The sequence below is a fragment of the Alligator mississippiensis genome, chromosome 10 (genome assembly GCF_030867095.1).
Source record: "Alligator mississippiensis isolate rAllMis1 chromosome 10, rAllMis1, whole genome shotgun sequence".
In the NCBI taxonomy this organism is placed as follows: Eukaryota; Metazoa; Chordata; order Crocodylia; family Alligatoridae; genus Alligator; species Alligator mississippiensis.
The window spans coordinates 5360719-5375713 of NC_081833.1; the positions used below are offsets into that span (position 1 = coordinate 5360719).

General features: G+C 55.7%; 1 protein-coding gene across 2 annotated transcripts in view; it reads left to right on the forward strand.

The window, feature by feature from the left end:
* FAM222A (family with sequence similarity 222 member A) overlaps positions 1-14635 on the forward strand; it is an 86671-nt gene extending 72036 nt beyond the window's left edge. For both annotated transcript variants that reach the window (XM_019486751.2, XM_019486753.2), the window contains exon 3: positions 11424-14635. In XM_019486751.2, coding sequence (XP_019342296.1) covers positions 11424-12667 — 1244 coding nt within the window. In that variant the 3' untranslated portion in view covers positions 12668-14635. The remainder of the gene's footprint in view (positions 1-11423) is intronic.
* The last annotated feature ends 360 nt before the right edge of the window (positions 14636-14995 follow it).

Sequence of the window (14995 nt, forward strand, 5' to 3'; positions counted from 1 at the left end):
CGGTCATGGTGCCTGGTGCCCTTGTTCCTCCAGCCTCGCCTGACTGCCCTGTCCCACCCCACTCCCCATGAGCAGAGGATCCTGGGTGCCTTGAGCCGAGTGCTGGTTGCGTTTGATGCACTTGCACCACTGGGGGACCAGGGCAAAGCTGTCTGATGCATTTTCGCTGCATCACATGAGGCAGGATTTGAACCCAGAGCCTCTGGTCCTGGAAGGTGGGGCATTGACTCGTTGGTGTAGAAGGGCTGTTACCAGGCTGTTCAAAATCCTCTGGGATGTGTAGGGTTGGGGTCCCATTTCTCCCCCAGTGCCCTCTAGTGGGTTACCGAGAAACTGTGCATGAGTGCCAGAGCAGTGCCTCGGTGGAGAAGAGGGGGTTGAAGGTCACGTGCAACCACTGATAGCATGCTCGCTATGGGGCAGTGCCAAAGCAGGGAGAAGGTTCAAGGTCACGTGCAAGTGCTGGTAGCATATGATGGCAAGGGGGTTGTGCCCAAGGCAGTGAGTTATCCCAGGAAAAAGCTTTGTGCAGAGAGGGTAGTGCTGGATTGTGGAGCTCACAGCAGTCCCAGCATCACCTCTGCCCACATGCCAGCACTGGCATTGGTAACACCAGACCCCAACAAGCGTTGTCCCAGCCTCGCTCAAAGCTCAGTGGGTTAAACTCCCTGCAAATCCAGTGGTCATGGAAGTACGGAGCCCGGCCTGGCTGTAGCTCTCCCCACTGATGTTGGCGAGGGCTGCTCCAGACGGATGTGGGTGTAGCTGGGTCCAGCCCTTCCACGTGGTGTTCCCCGGCAGATTAACCTTTGCCGCGGAGCGCTCTCCCGGGCCAGCCCCGTAGCACAGTCTCGGCAGTAGCCTGCTCTGTGAGCGTGGAGACAAGGGGTAGCGGCTCTGACAGCTGGAGTCGAAGAGGAGGGGAGGGACTGCCGGCGACCGGCTGAGTGTCAGGCGAGCTGTCTGTGCATGACGGGTGACGGCGGTGATTCGGGAGAGTTTGCATCTCACAGTAATTACAGCCCGTTAGAAAGCAGTAATTACTCAGGAAAGGGGGAGCTGCGTACCAGTGGAGCGCGAGAGCATGCCAGGAACCTCTTGGAAATTGGTAGCTCTGTAATTTTCCCAGTGGGGGTTCAGTGCGTCACCCTGATATGTGACAACACACGGAATTTGTGACTTGTCATATCTAACCCAGCTGGTGTGTGTGGAAGGAGACGGGCTGGGGCTTTTTCCTCCTGCCTTGAGCAAGCTCCCAAGGAAGCCGTTACGGGCCCTCCTGGATGCCTTCCTGATTGACCCACTGTGGCTCCCTTCTCGTGCCTTGTACCTTTGTGAAAGTTGATCACGGCACCTGTCATGGCTGGGGGCAGGGCCTGGCTGCAGAGAGGAATCAGTGCCATGCTGGTACTGGGAGCGTGCTGTCATCCCTCTCATGCACGCACCTCTATGGACTGTTGGAAATAAGCAGCTTAAGGATGTTTGTGCCCTTTCCTGGCTCTTCTTGGGACCCTCCACCCAGCTGGTGACACTGCAGCCATTCCCAGCTCCAGCCTGGATTTACAGCCTGTCAGGGAACCCCTAGAAGTGCTGGGGAGAGCTCAGCCCTATGTCTCCCCAAGTCAGATGTATGGAGACTGACCATGCTCATGTGGTCCTTTCTGTGGGCTCCTCCGTATCCTCCCAAGCCCGGGTCCATTGCTGGTCCTCAAGCAAAGCCATGGAGTGACACCAGGCAGGAGAGCTGAGTGCCACCCCCAACATGGGCCAGCCAGCACCCAAATATTACATGAGAGCTGCCACATCTTATTTTGCTCCCAGCAATTGCGGTGCCCTCGCTGTACATTTTTTCCGGGAGAGACTGTAGGCTGGCCTGTAGAGGAAGATACATGGCACAGCAACGTGGCTAACATTCAACCACCATCATTACACTGTGTTACTGCTCCTGTGATTATCCTTGTTTTGGAGTACAGTCCTGGTATCGCCAGAGCGCTGTCATACTGTTCCTGTGGTTGTATTAATAAATGTCCCCAAGAACCTCGCATTAGGGCAGACTTCTGAAGGGAACTTCTGCCAGCTGCCCCGTTCCTCTCGGAGACCATGAAGGTAGCTCACGGAGATCTCCAAACCCTGTCTGGGCTCTGGTCTCCTGAGAGCTCTGTCTGGGGTTTGAGACTGTGGGCAGACTTCTGTTTTTTGTTCCTCCTGTTTTGAACGAGCAGATCCTGTCCTCCCCAGAATCCGTTCCACCGAACATGGGTGCAGAGCTGTGCTTGTGATGTCAACCTCGTGAAATGGGCCTAGACATTGAGAAGCAAGGAATATGGGGCACCCATGACCTGTGGCTGGCTCCGTGTCTGCTCAGTTCCCTCCGGCACTGCAGTGGAAGCCACCCTTGTCCCCCTTCCCTGCCTCAGATGATGGAAGGTGTTTTTTCCTGGGAGCAGAACATTTTTTTTTTCTCCCTTGCTCCACGGAATGGGTTCATTAGGGATTCTGCAAGTGTCACCAGCTAATTAGTGTCATGTTAATTGAGTATTCACGATGCTGCCACCTCCAAGGACAGCGGTGCCGGCATGAAGGGGAATGCAGATGTGTGTCTTTCATTCTGCCCGGCTGCTAGGAGGATTAAAGCAACTGCAGAACGCACCGTGCAGCTTGGCAAGGGGTTTTGGCCACCTGAAGGAGCACCCGATTCCAGCCAGGCCATTGCAAAGATATGTTCGGCCTGGATGCCAGCCCCTGCTGGCACCACCTGCATGCTTGTTAGGAGGAAGGCATTATTTGCCCATCCCTAGAATGAGCCAAGATCCAGAGAGGTGCATTTGCAGAAATGGGGACCTTCATCGCCACGCTTCCTCCATGGCATCCCTCTACCCCAATGGGAGCACAACAGAGTGATTTTTTGGCCTGTCCTTTGGAAACAATCCCTGTGCCCATAAGTGGAGCCCACAATGGGGCCTCGTGAGGAAGTGCCTCTGGACACAGGGGACACATCCAGCAGAGCACCTCCTCCAAGCTGCAGTCAGCCTGCACTCCTTGTCTTCATGCTGGATATCGTGCTTGCCATCGCAGCTTCTCCTTAGCCCGGCAGGGCTTCTGTGGATTGTCTTGTGCCCAGCATTTCCCTGTGTGAGGGGCTGGCTTTATCATGGATGCCCTGAGGCCAGGCCCTGTGCTCAGCCCTGGGACATGGGAGGCTGAAGGGGAGTCAGGACCCATGAGGAGTGTCCCACAACTGGAACTCTGAGCCAAGCCCAGCTCATCCAGCCTGCCAGGTCTGTTCTGTCCCTGGTAGAAATCAGGGCACAGCTCCTGGGGTCCAGCCAGGCACAGCCCCTGCCTGAGGAAATGAATGCCCGAGACAGGATGGAAGTCAGACGTGTCCCTGCTAGAGAGTGAAGCTGCAGGCCTGGGTCAGAGGGAAAGGGCAGTTGTTGGGGGTGTGCAGGAGGAGGTGTGGAGCAGGTGTGTGTTCAGTTCTCGCTATAACCTGCTAGAGATCATGGAGAGGCCCCAAAGCCTCGTGCCTCAGGGCACTGTCAGAGCCAGCCGGCCCCTGGGAGCCAGGCAAGGGAAGTCTCTCCTGGCAAGTTCCAGGAGCTGCAGCCGGGGATCAGCTCCCTCGGCTTCCTGCTTTGTGTAACGGGGATTTCATTCAGGATAATCCCTCGCGCACGGGGACCTGAGTCAGCAGCTGGGAGAGCGCAGTGTCTGGCCTATCTGGGCCCTGCCGGTGAGGGGGGAAAGATCCCCCCCTTGCCTTGCCATGCCATCCCTGCGGCTCAGGCTGCCTCGGCACCGCTCCTGCCCCGCTTTCCCTGGGCAGCCTCCGCACCTCGATGGGGCTGTCCTGCACCTCACTCCAGCAGCTTTGGCTTCCCCAGCCCAACAGAGCAGGGGCAGGCTGCCATTTGCTCTGGCAAAGCTGTCGTTCCCTAGGGTGAGGACAGCCGGCCTGTTCAGCAGCCCACCGCCTGCCCCAGCCGGGGGCACACACAGGCTCTGCCCTGGGCAGACGCAAGCCCCCTTTGTTGCAAGCGGCATGGCCTTTCCCCTCCCCTGTTTCAGTGTCACACAAGCTGGTGTGTGGGGTTTTTCACCAGAGGGAGGATGCCTCGCTGTCCTGGCTCACCTCCCATGGACAGCGACATCTTTTTGCCTAACCCTGTTCTCCGAACATCTTTTTTTCCTGCAACTTAAAAAAAAAAATTCAGCCTGAAGGAGTCACTAGCATGAGACATGTCAGCCCAAAGCATGAAAATGTGATAGGGTTTTATAGCCAAAGAGGAATTGTTTAATTGGGACTTGTTGGGTGACCGTGATGATCATCATATATGGAATAGATAGTGTAGGTACATGCAGGTCTGTGGTCTCCTTTCTTGCTCTAGCCCTCGAGACCCAAGCTCATTTCAAACTCAGGGTGTTTGTAAGAAGACGGCCTCTTCCATTATCGACTGGTTTCTCTCTGCCATCCCCTCCCCTTGTTTGCGGAGGCAGCTCTGTTTTACTCCGTGGTTTCTCGCCCAGAGGCTCCAGGCCCTTGCATCCGTATGTGAAATGTAGATGGTTGGACAAAGCCTTGGCATGGATGCGGCGTGATCCTCGGACCTGTGCCAAGCACAGACGTGAGGTCTCGTGAAGGCAGGACGGGAGGGAGGCCTCAGCTCTGTGCATGTCTTCAGTGCAGAGTGAATTCTTTCTCCCTTTTGTTTTTTTTAAGAGGTCTCTGCCTTGGGAGGGGTGTGCCGGGCCGGACGCTTTGCTGCACATTCAGACACAGCAGGCCAGTCTCCCGAGCCAGGATGCCAGCAGAGGGGAAGGTTAGAGCAGGGTCACTGAGGCACACTGGAGCTCTTACGCCGTGTGACCAAGCCCCCCACAGTTACAGCAACCTCCAGCCTGCTGAGATCCACCACCCGGAGGGAGCTTGGCCCCACCGCAGCATGGCTGGTGTTCCTGGGGCCATAGGAGCGGCAGGAGAGCAGGCTGGGCGTGCCTCCATGGACGTCTTACAGCTGCCCCTGCCCAGGGTCGGCTGTAAGGCAGCTGCAGCTCCTGAGCGCACCTCTCCCTCAAGCCTCCCAGCAGCAACATTAAATCCTGCTCAAAGGGCTTGATTTTAATTGGCTTAATATACTCGTTAATAACAACGTCTATTTAAGACACCTGTAAAAAGCCTATAACATTAACTTAATGGGAGAAATGGCTGGCGAACTCTCTTCAATTCTGCCTTTTAAATTAGTGAATGAAGGGCTTAATGGGAAGGACAGATAAAAGGCAAGGATATCGGCTGCCCCAACATGTGCATGTGTATACTACCTCCCCTTAAGGCCCCCTTTTGCCCTGACCGTCTTGTACCCATTCACAGTGGGGAAGGAGAATACCTGAAACTAAAACTCAAACAGGAGGCTCCTCCCGGAGCCGGCTCCAAGATGGCAGGTCATCTTGGTGCCACGTGTGGATTGACCGAGTGTCTTGTGGCAGAGATAATTGAGGACTCACAGCCTCCAACTGCCTGCACACCCCTCCGCTCCTGGTGCAAGCGTGGAGGGAAATCCCTGGGCAGCACCTATAAGGTAGGACCATTGCGCACTGCACCGTCAGCTTCAGGAGCAGGAAGGCTCCTTTTATGTTCAGGCCTGGTAGCTGCTAAGTCAGGGGTGCCCCAGCAAAGGGCAGCAGGGCTCAGCAGTCCATGCTTGCAGGGCATGCTCTCCTGGCTGACAGCCTGTATGACCACTGGGCATCGCCAGGGCTGCCCAGGGGGAAATGAGGCCACGCTTCAGCCCTGTCAGCCAGTGTAACATGGTGCCTGGGGCTGGCCCTGCACCCATCTGTGGTAACTAGAGTGATCTCAATGTGGAGCAGATCCAGGCTGGAGGCCGGAGTCTCTGCGAAGCTGCCCCTCCGTATCATCAGTCCAGATGGCCGCACCTTGGTGACCACCTGGATCCCACTGCCATGATGTTAGGTCCCTATGGTAGGAAACTTTCCAGCAGGAAGAGTCTGGGCTTGCCAGGGTGGGCAGTTGTGCTGGCATGGGAAGTTCGCCAAGGGCAAGAGTGATGCTTGCAGGTGCTTGGAGCTGGCTGGAGGCTGGCGTCTAACACTTGCTCTCATCCCAGGAAGCTCTGGAAGCAGCTCCACCAGCAAAACCACACCTGAGCCAATGCACCTGGGTGTGCTCGGCCTCCCCCAACACCACTGGCCTCCATGTCCCAATGAATGTAACCCTAGGGGGTGGCTTTCAGTCCCACAAGACACTAATTGTGCGTCATTTCCACCTGGCAAGGGAGCTGGTTAACCGTAGAAGTTCAGCTTGCTTCGAACAGTGCTCTAATTAGCTAAAAAATGAAAGGGGATATTTCATACAGCGGCAAACGGCTCACAATTAACTTTGGGTTGTGCACAATGAGTTTATTCAGTAATTACTGTTCTCATGCCGGCTTGGAGCGGGCAGCTGGGATGCTGGTGCAGCATGTGCGTGTATGTGCGAGACTTGTAATTTGTCGTGGCTCGCTGGAACGATTCCTCTCCGTTCTTTCGCCTTCTTGGGTCTCTTGCTATGTCTCCTCACACCCATTCACATCTTGTCAGGCCCTCACAGGCCGCCTCTTGCACAAAGCTGGAAAGTTCAATACACAGCTTGATCGCCTAGCTATCTGGGATGCTCTTCTACGTCCCTAGGACATGCAAGGCACTGGCTGGCAGTCAGGACAGAAGGGATTTGGAGGCACCCTGGTAGCCAGGACTCATCCTTTCTGGATGGCCTCGATGCCTCCCGGACCTGTAGGGAGGATCCAGCTGTAACGGCTTTGACGTATGACTGTAGCAGCTGCTCTTCTCACCACAACAGCTCCCTGCTTCACTGCCCAGCATCAATTGCCCGGCTGAGGTGGGATCACGATCCTGAGAGCCGTAGGTCACTGCCAACATCCTGCTCCCTGCACTGTGGTGAGAGGGGATGCTCCTCTTTCCTCCATGCCTTGATTGCACAGGCAGGCTTGCCACAGAGGGGGCCTGTTTTCTGTCCCTCCGTGTTGTCCTCCAGGTGCTGCAAGCGGTACGGGCATCCCACATCTCCTTCCCACACCTGCTATGGGAGCCCCACAGTTACAAAAGCAGCCCATCCTTTTCGGGACCAGCTCCATGGAGATACTTGGCAGTGGTGTGGAAAGATGGGCCCATCTTCATAAAGAACGTGTGAAATGCTTATACGATGTCTTTTTCCATCCCATTACTTTGACTGGAATTGAGAGCGTGCAATTGCATTTGGAGCCCCGCGCGCGCCTCCCTCGGCCTCGGCAGGACGGCGGAGCACCAGGGCACGCTCTCTGCTCGCTATTGGTGCAGCAAAGGGGAGAGATTACGGTGCCGCACAGAGACCAGGTTTTGTTTCCAGCGCGCCATCATTACAGGCTGGCGTGCTCGGCAGAAAAGGGCCCCCCGCGGCTCTGTGAAGAAAGATTTCTCAGCATGCCGGGGAAAGAGGTTTCTGTGAAACCGTGGTGCTGGAAATGCCTCCATTACCGCAGATGGCTTTGCTGCTGCCTCACAACAGGTCCAGGCCTATTTCACATGTAGGGTTTTTTGGTTTTTTCAGGAAGATTGTAATAGAATCGCTGGCTCTGCATTTACAGGGGAAGCTGCGACCTGGAGCAGGAGCACAGCCCACTGCTCGGGGAAGGGGGACGAGTGCTGCTCAACACAGACGGCGTACCTGGGGTCATTGAAACGCCAGGGCCCAATCCCGTCCAGTGCTGAGCTCCCTGCCTGCCCCAGTCCAGGGACCCTCTGATCAAGCAGGAAGCAGCCGGGTGCTTGGTGATGCCAGGGCAGTGCCAGCTGGACCCATCCACAATCCCAGCCTGGGTTCTCCTTCAAACTTTATGCGTCTGCCAACACCTGCTAGCTGGCATTCTTCTGGGAGCAGCCTCCCTTGGTTCCCTTGGCAGGGTTGTGTCCGTGACTTTCTGGAGCAGTGTCCGGCCTGTCTCCCACTAGAGGAGAGCAGAAGCCAATCCCCCTCTGATCCAGCCCCTCTGGACCCTGGGGGCCACAGGGCTGGAAGCAAGGACAGCAGTCACTAATGGGCAGTGTGGCTTTCTATTCTGCCCGCAGCCTGCGGAAAGCCCTGGGTGCCATGTGCTGCTGTGCGATGGCAGGCTTGCCCAGGCATCTGCATCTGCTTCAGAGCACCAAAACTCGCAACCAGCAGGGTTTATCGTGGTGATCTGGTGTGGGGGTAATGCAGGACATGCGGCCCTTGCAGACCCCTGGCTGGGCTAATCCAGGTGCGCGGGGGCAGGCCCCTTTGGGCTCGCGGTGCCTGGAGCGACACCTGTGTGACCCGTCCATCTCTCACCAGTCACAGCCGTGTAAGCTGAGCTCTGCAGCAGGCGAATCTCATGAATTTGAGAAAGCAGGGAAGGGAGAGACGATGTCTTATGGCCTCTCGAAGGCAAGGTGCAGCCCGACCGCCAGCAGCTCTTGTGCCTCCATTCGCTCCGTCCGAGGCCCTTTGCTGTACCGTATCCAGAGGGGTGATGGAGAGGAGTAGGCTGCCGTAACTCATACTCTATGTGTGTGTGTGTGTGTGTGTGTGTGTGTGTGTCAGAGTGAGTGTGCGCACACACGCACGTAGAGATTTTAAACACCTAATTTATTCCATCTATTAGATAGATTTTGTAGATTTAATCATTTTCACAGTTGGTGGCTCATTGGATACTCAAGATAAACTCCAAATGAAAGGATAATGTGTACGACAAATGAGTTTTCACACCAGAATGGCAGAAACTGGCTTGGGAAAGAGTTTGAGAGGAACAAAAATATATACATATATAATTTTTTTTCGGCGGTGGCTTTTGCTGACTCTAGTAGGTTACCACAGTTAATTTCACCAGTTTTGTTCATCTGTAAAATTGCATAAAAGTGACATTTTTGTGCTCATTATAGGAACTGCTGATTTATAGCTGGTAAATGGAATGCTTTTCCATTTTTGGTGAGGCACTCGTAGCGGCTCAAAGCACCCATGAAATTGCTTGTATAATGTAGTTTAAATCCAATCTCAGAGAAAGATTCCCCCGTTGGGTAAAGTGACATTTCCATTCTCCACACTGAGTTTATTTTAGGCCACTTAGAAGTGACTTTAGAAGAGAAAGGGGGCAGGTTTGTACTGTGACCTCATTTCTGCCGAGATCAGGTACAAAGAGCACTCGATGGAAATGACTTGCAAGAGGGCTCCGGCTCCCTGAAGCCTGCTGCTGTGCATAGGGTTTGCACAAGTTTCTTTCTGTTTTCCCCCCCTTCTCCCTTCAAATAGGCCCAGAAAAACTTTCAAATGAGCAGCCTAAAATTGTCCACGAAGAACAGACGATTGACTGTGAAATGATCAGGCAGCAAGATAAGCAGAGGCGAGAGCAGTGGGCGACAGGCAGCGCATTTCGGAAAAACTGAATAGCACCTAAGTAGCCAGACACAGCCGGGTCACCGGGGACTGGAGTGGGAGGGATGAGTGTAAGTGTCTGCAGTTAACATGCAGGGATGGAAATAGCTGCATCTCTGGTGCTGCAGTGCCAGGCATGTCCTTCCCATCTCGGGCATCACTAGTGTCAGGGCTGGCTGGTGGCTAAAATAGAGGCGCTCCCTCAACACAAGTTATTTGCTGCCCCCACTTTCCCTCACCACTTCTGCACCCCTCTCGCCCGGTCCCAGCTTCCGGGGGAACTGAACTCCAGCCCTCCACAGCTGAGGCTAAAGGCAACAGGAGCCACGGTCACTGGCTCCAGAGCCTGGTGTGGTCAGACAAGGGCCTTCTGAGCCGTGGAGAAGAGGTGGGAGAGTGCAGCCAAGCCTCAGGCTGTGGGGATCCTGGACCATTTGTTTCCTCCCTCTCTGGCCTGGACAAGGACAGCTTCATGCCCCTTCTCCCAAACACCCAGTGCCCAGCAGCCGCCAATGTGCTCCAGAGGAACACACATTTCTGCGCCCAGGGTGCACATCTGGGTGCGCACCCTGGTGCACCCAAGGCACACATCTCTATGCACGCACCGTGGGGAAAGGCAGGTCAGCCTTCCGGGCTGTGGGGAATGTCCACGTCCAGTCGGGCTTCTCTCCAGAGCCGCCAGCTCCCAAGGCGCTTCTAGAAAACCAAGTCCGGCTGGGCCAGCTGTGCCCAAGAGCCTGTCAGGATGGGAACGCAAACAGCTTAATGACCAAAATCATCTATCTCCCCCCTGGTTTACAAGCATAACTGGGAGATCACTGATCTCAGGGGGGTAGAAATGGCTCTGCTAAGTTTGCTGGTTTAAATGTCCCTTTTCCCATGTGGATCAGTCTCTCCCATGGCATGGAGGAGAAGGGGAAGGCTGCCGGGCTGGGGCCGGACCATCCAGGCACCACAGCCCTCCGCCTTTGCGCCCAGCTCCCTGTAGCAGGGCGTGCAGACAGGCCTTCCAACCTGTTCACGCTTGCAGGGTGCCCCGTGTCATAGTGGGCGCTAGTGCGAGCAGCTGGAGATAACTTTCAGGAGAGCAGGGCTGGGAGGGAAGGTTTGTAGAGATGCAGCTGGGTGTCATGCTGGGGATGGCGTGTGTGTGTGTCTCACTTGTAAAGCAAGTGTAGAGCACGTATATGGCTGTCTGCAGAGGGTTGTTGGGGGCGTATGTTGTCCAGGCAGCCTGTGTGTATGGCATCACACATGCATGTGCAGAGGCTCATATGCTGGTGCCCCATCGAGCAGCCGGGCCAGTTGGATGCTTTGCAGAGTATCCTTTGCCCCTCCCTGACAGTCTGTAAGGAAGGGGTTCCTGCTCTGGCAGCAGAGCCAACCAGCTCCAGGGCACAGGGGATGGCTCCAGCTCCATGCAGCGCAATCATCTCTGTATTTCACTTGGCACATTTCATCCTGGAAGTGAATAAGTGGCGCACGGGCAAGCAGTGGCTCTGCAGGGATGGGGCTGGGAGCTGGGAGCCCTGCACCTGCCCTATTCAACTTCGGACCCCCATGTGCCAGGGCAGCAGCACACCGGGCAGGCTGCTGGTCCCGAGAGTTGGCACAGGGGATGGGGTGAGGGGATGACAGCAAGGGCCTGCCCGGTGCTACCTCCATGCCCTTGTCTCCAACCCAGGGAGGCTCTGGCGGCTCAGCTTACCCTGGGTGCAGGCCACACTGCCACGTGGAGGCTGCAGATGAGTCTGACCTTCTGGTCCCCGACCTTCCAGCCACGAGTCACTCCCGACCCAGGCTGGCAGAAGAACCCGGGAGTCCTGGTTTCTAGTTCTTTTCTCTCACCCTGGGGTACAACCCAAGCTGCCCCCCGCCACTTGTGCAGGAGACCCCCTGTGTCGCAGCATCCACTTGTTCGCGGGGTGTGTATGACGTGGGAGCATAACACTCTGCTTTTGCTTGTGTCTCCTAGGTGAAACAGCAGTCTCCATGCATTCCCCACGCTACCCCAGCCCGGCTGAACTGGACGCCTATGCACAGAAGGTGGCTAACAACCCCTTAACCATCAAGATCTTTCCCACCAACATCAGGGTCCCGCAGCACAAGCACCTTAACCGGACAGTCAATGGGTACGACACCACGGGGCAGCGCTACAGCCCGTACCCCGTGCACGCCGGTGGCTACCAGGGCCTCCTGGCCATCGTGAAGGCCTCCAGCAAAAGCGTGGTGAAGAACGTGGAGGGCAAGCGGACTAAGATGTCCCCCGCGCAGGTGGGTGTCGCCCCCTACCCAGTGTCAAGCACTTTAGCTGCAGGCCCCGCCTGCGCCGGGCAGTTGAATTACCACGGGGCCCAGAAGCAGATCGAGGCTCCAGTACCCCCGAATGTGACTGTGGCGACGTCTGTGATCCCGCTTGCGGGCCGGAGTCTGACGCTGCCACAGTCCAACCTGCCCTCGATCCAGAGCATCATCTACCAGATCAATCAGCAGTGCCAGGCCCAGGGCTCCCAGCAGGCCTGCCAAGGCGTGGTGGTGACCAACCCCAGCCCGGCCAAGCACGGTGCCACCGCCAGCTTCGCCACTATGGCAACAGCCGGCGCCGCCGTGGCCTACGCCGGCGCCCTCCTGCCAGATTGCCGCAAGGGGGCCGACCTGGCCATCGGGTCGAACCCAGCCCTAGCCATGGGCCCCAAAGCGGCCGTCTACCCAGACGGCATGGATTACCTGCTGTGGCAGCAGAAGCAGCAGCAGCTCCGCATGTACAGCGGGGGCAGTGGCGGGGGGGGTGCCGTCAGCAAGTCTCCGGAGACATGTGTGGGGGTGTCACGGCCCTACAGCCTGACAGGGGCAGCGGAGAAGGTGAGCTCGTCCCCGTTGAACTGCGTGGGGATGCACGGCAACTTCTCGGTGGGGCAGTACTTTGCGCCCCCCTGGAACAGCATCCTGGTCACCCCCAACAGCGACTGTTACAACCCCCCCGAGCTTGCCAACGGGCACCGCGAGCTCGCCGTGCACCCCTCAGACGGGCTGCCCAGCAAGACCCTCTGCAATACCTCCATCCTCAGCAGCAGCCTCCAGTCGCTGGAGTATCTCATCAACGACATCCACCCGCCCTGCATCAAGGAGCAGATGCTGGGCAAGGGCTATGAGACGGTGTCTGTCCCCAGACTCTTGGACCATCAGCACGCCCACATCCGCCTGCCCGTCTACAGATAAGAGACTGCCGCTGCTTTCCAAACACAGGGCGCTGGTGGGAACGGGACTGACAGCCACTCTCCTCTCCAGCACCGCCAGGGGATGTGATGGAGCGAAGGCGAGGGAGGGGGGGTGGGCTTGGCTTGACGCGAGGGAAGGCCCAGGTGGGTCCCCCCCCACCAGAGACGCTGGAATGCACTGGGGCCGTCGAACTGGACATGCCCAAGACCCGCCGCAAGGCCGAGGAGGACGGACCGCTTGCTTACATAGCTCAGAAATCGTTTTCTTTCCACGAATGTGAACAGGGAATTGCTACACGTTGCTGCTATCCAGGGAGAGAAGGCTTCACTCTGTATGTGTGTGTGAGTGTGCGTGTGTGTGCGTATGTGTGCACGTGTGTGTGTGCGCGTGCCAGCCAGAGTAGCATGGTGGGAGAGAGCCTCGAATCTGGTCCTACACTGAGGTCCGATGAGAGTTTTAGAGAGAGAGAGAGAGAGAGATGGTCCCAGCCCTCCCCTGCCCCCGGTAACTCCATGCAGCTTGGTCACAACCAGAAAGAGCTAATTTTGCCTAATTCCTAGTCGAAGTCCGTAACTTGCACTGCTTTGAGTAAAGCTACCGATCTGGGGACAGTCTGGAGGCTATTTAAGTAAAGAGGAAAAAAAACACTTGAAAACTTGAACAGATTATTTTTGAGTTGAAGATACTGTACATTTTCTGTGTTGGCTGCTACAGGAAGAGTCTCCTCCTCCCCTTCCCTCACCCCGCCCTGCCCCAGCCCGCGCCGCTTGGGCCTAGTCCGTTACTTTAACGAGCCCCTGAGTTTTTGATGCTTTTCTAACCGGACCCATTCCCTCGCCCGGTTGTCGGCACCGCAGCCGGAGAGCGGCGCCAAGCTATGGAGCCGGGGAGCAGGCTCTACGTTTAAGGATATTTTACCCTCCTCATTCTTCTTGCAGGTTTTCCAAATATGCCCATACGCCCAGCCCAACCCCGCCCCGGGTAGAGAGACAGCCTGAGAGGACAAAAGCGAGAGGAACAGAGGGCAGGCAAATTACCTACAACAGATCCCACACTTGGACCCTGCCTCCCTTTTGTAAAATGCCCAGGCCCCCATCCCCACCCCACCGAAGGAAAGAAGCTGGGGGTCCCCTCCCTTCCTCACCGTCAAGCCCACTTGTCCCCGGCTGCTCATCCCTTTCTCTCGAATCCGGCTGCGCACAAATGTAGACCCAGCTGAGCACACGAGAAGCAATTTCGGTTTGATCACCCCGAGACGAATGCAGAGCCATTGCGGGGCGCGGGGGCACTCAGAGGGGGTGTCCCCCGTGTCCACTGCCTCTCCTGCCCCCTCCCAGCCAGACCCAGTAACAGGAACGTTTCTCAATGCCGAGATTTCCAAGATCTTGCTTTCTTTTTCTTTTTTTTACTGTCAACGATACCTTTGTTCTGTTTTAGAGACAACTTGCAGGTGAAGCGTTGTAGACTCCCATTTAACGATGCATCTAGCCATTGTACCAGGTTGTAATTTGCATACTTTATGTTCTTTTTTTTAAAGAAAAAAAGCAGTTCCAAAACGTTCATTATGGTCTGTTACGTGGTACATGTAATTATGTGTTTAATAGGATTTATTCATTTATAAAAGGAAAAAAAAACCGGCAGTTCTGCATTACCAGAAAACACCAAGTTTTTTCGATGTTTCAAAGGAAAAAAAAAGCTACCCCCAAGAAAACCCAACATGATTGTGCTCAGAAAAGAGGTACTGTATCCTTAAAAGGCCTGTTCAAGCACTAAGTGCATTTACAAATCTCTGAGAATGTTTTTTTTATACTAAAATTGACCATTATATTCTACTGTGAAAAGTGCTGTCTGCACTAGATTGTTTTAAAAATGAGAGAAAACAACAAAAAAAAAAAAAAAAGAGAGAAAACCCGCAAGCTGTGTGTCCGGATGTTGTTTTTCCCAAAGTAAAACCAGGCTATCATTGGATGTGTGTGTGGCTTTTGTTGGGTTGCTGTGGCCTCTTCTGGATCATCCCATCCCATCCGCCGGGGCAGAGAAGGGCTGGGGTGCCAGGGTCATCTCTGTGGTACCAAATGTAATTGCATTTGGAGTTTGGGGGGTCCCCAGATTCGTGGGGTGGGGCAGGTCTGGTGCGTTGGAAGTCGGCAGTCTTGGTTACATCGCTACCTAGAAATGCGAGAGCAGGTGGGGACGTCTCACAGGTGCAACAGCGCACACCACCCAAGGCCACTGAGCAAATACACCTGTCCTAGGGTCTTGGCATGGCTGTGTCCTAAAACCCGGAGATTGCTGGTGGCTTCCGACCAGGCCCGGTCAGCCAGGGGA